General features: G+C 63.3%; 1 protein-coding gene across 1 annotated transcript in view; it reads right to left on the reverse strand.

Moving 5' to 3' along the window:
• Nucleotides 1-286, reverse strand: part of LOC119589276 (aromatic-L-amino-acid decarboxylase-like) — a gene marked incomplete at its 3' end in the record, with an annotated part of 24,249 nt that overhangs the window by 5,859 nt on the left and 18,104 nt on the right. The window contains 1 exon segment of the mRNA XM_037937893.1: nt 48-284. Coding sequence (XP_037793821.1) covers nt 48-284 — 237 coding nt within the window.

Below are 286 nucleotides of genomic sequence, written 5' to 3' on the forward strand. Positions count from 1 at the left end.
ATAGGTATATGTGAAAGGACGGGCGTCTCCCCCAGCAGGAGGCTCACCTGCTGCAGCGTGGATCCCCGGAGGCTCTGGTTCTCGTCGGGCTCCAAGATCCTCATCTTGACGAAGGCCATCATGGCCGCCTTCTCGACGCACGAGTGGGCCTCCTTGCTGCAGTAGGCCATCATCTTGGACAGCAGCACGCCCTCCTCCACGAACGGGTGCTGCTTCTTCAGCTGGCGGATCTTGTGGGCGCGGGCGGCCAGGAGGGACACCAGGACACACTCGGACGCCGATCCCT

This window comes from Penaeus monodon, chromosome 25 (genome assembly GCF_015228065.2).
Source record: "Penaeus monodon isolate SGIC_2016 chromosome 25, NSTDA_Pmon_1, whole genome shotgun sequence".
Taxonomy (NCBI): Eukaryota; Metazoa; Arthropoda; class Malacostraca; order Decapoda; family Penaeidae; genus Penaeus; species Penaeus monodon.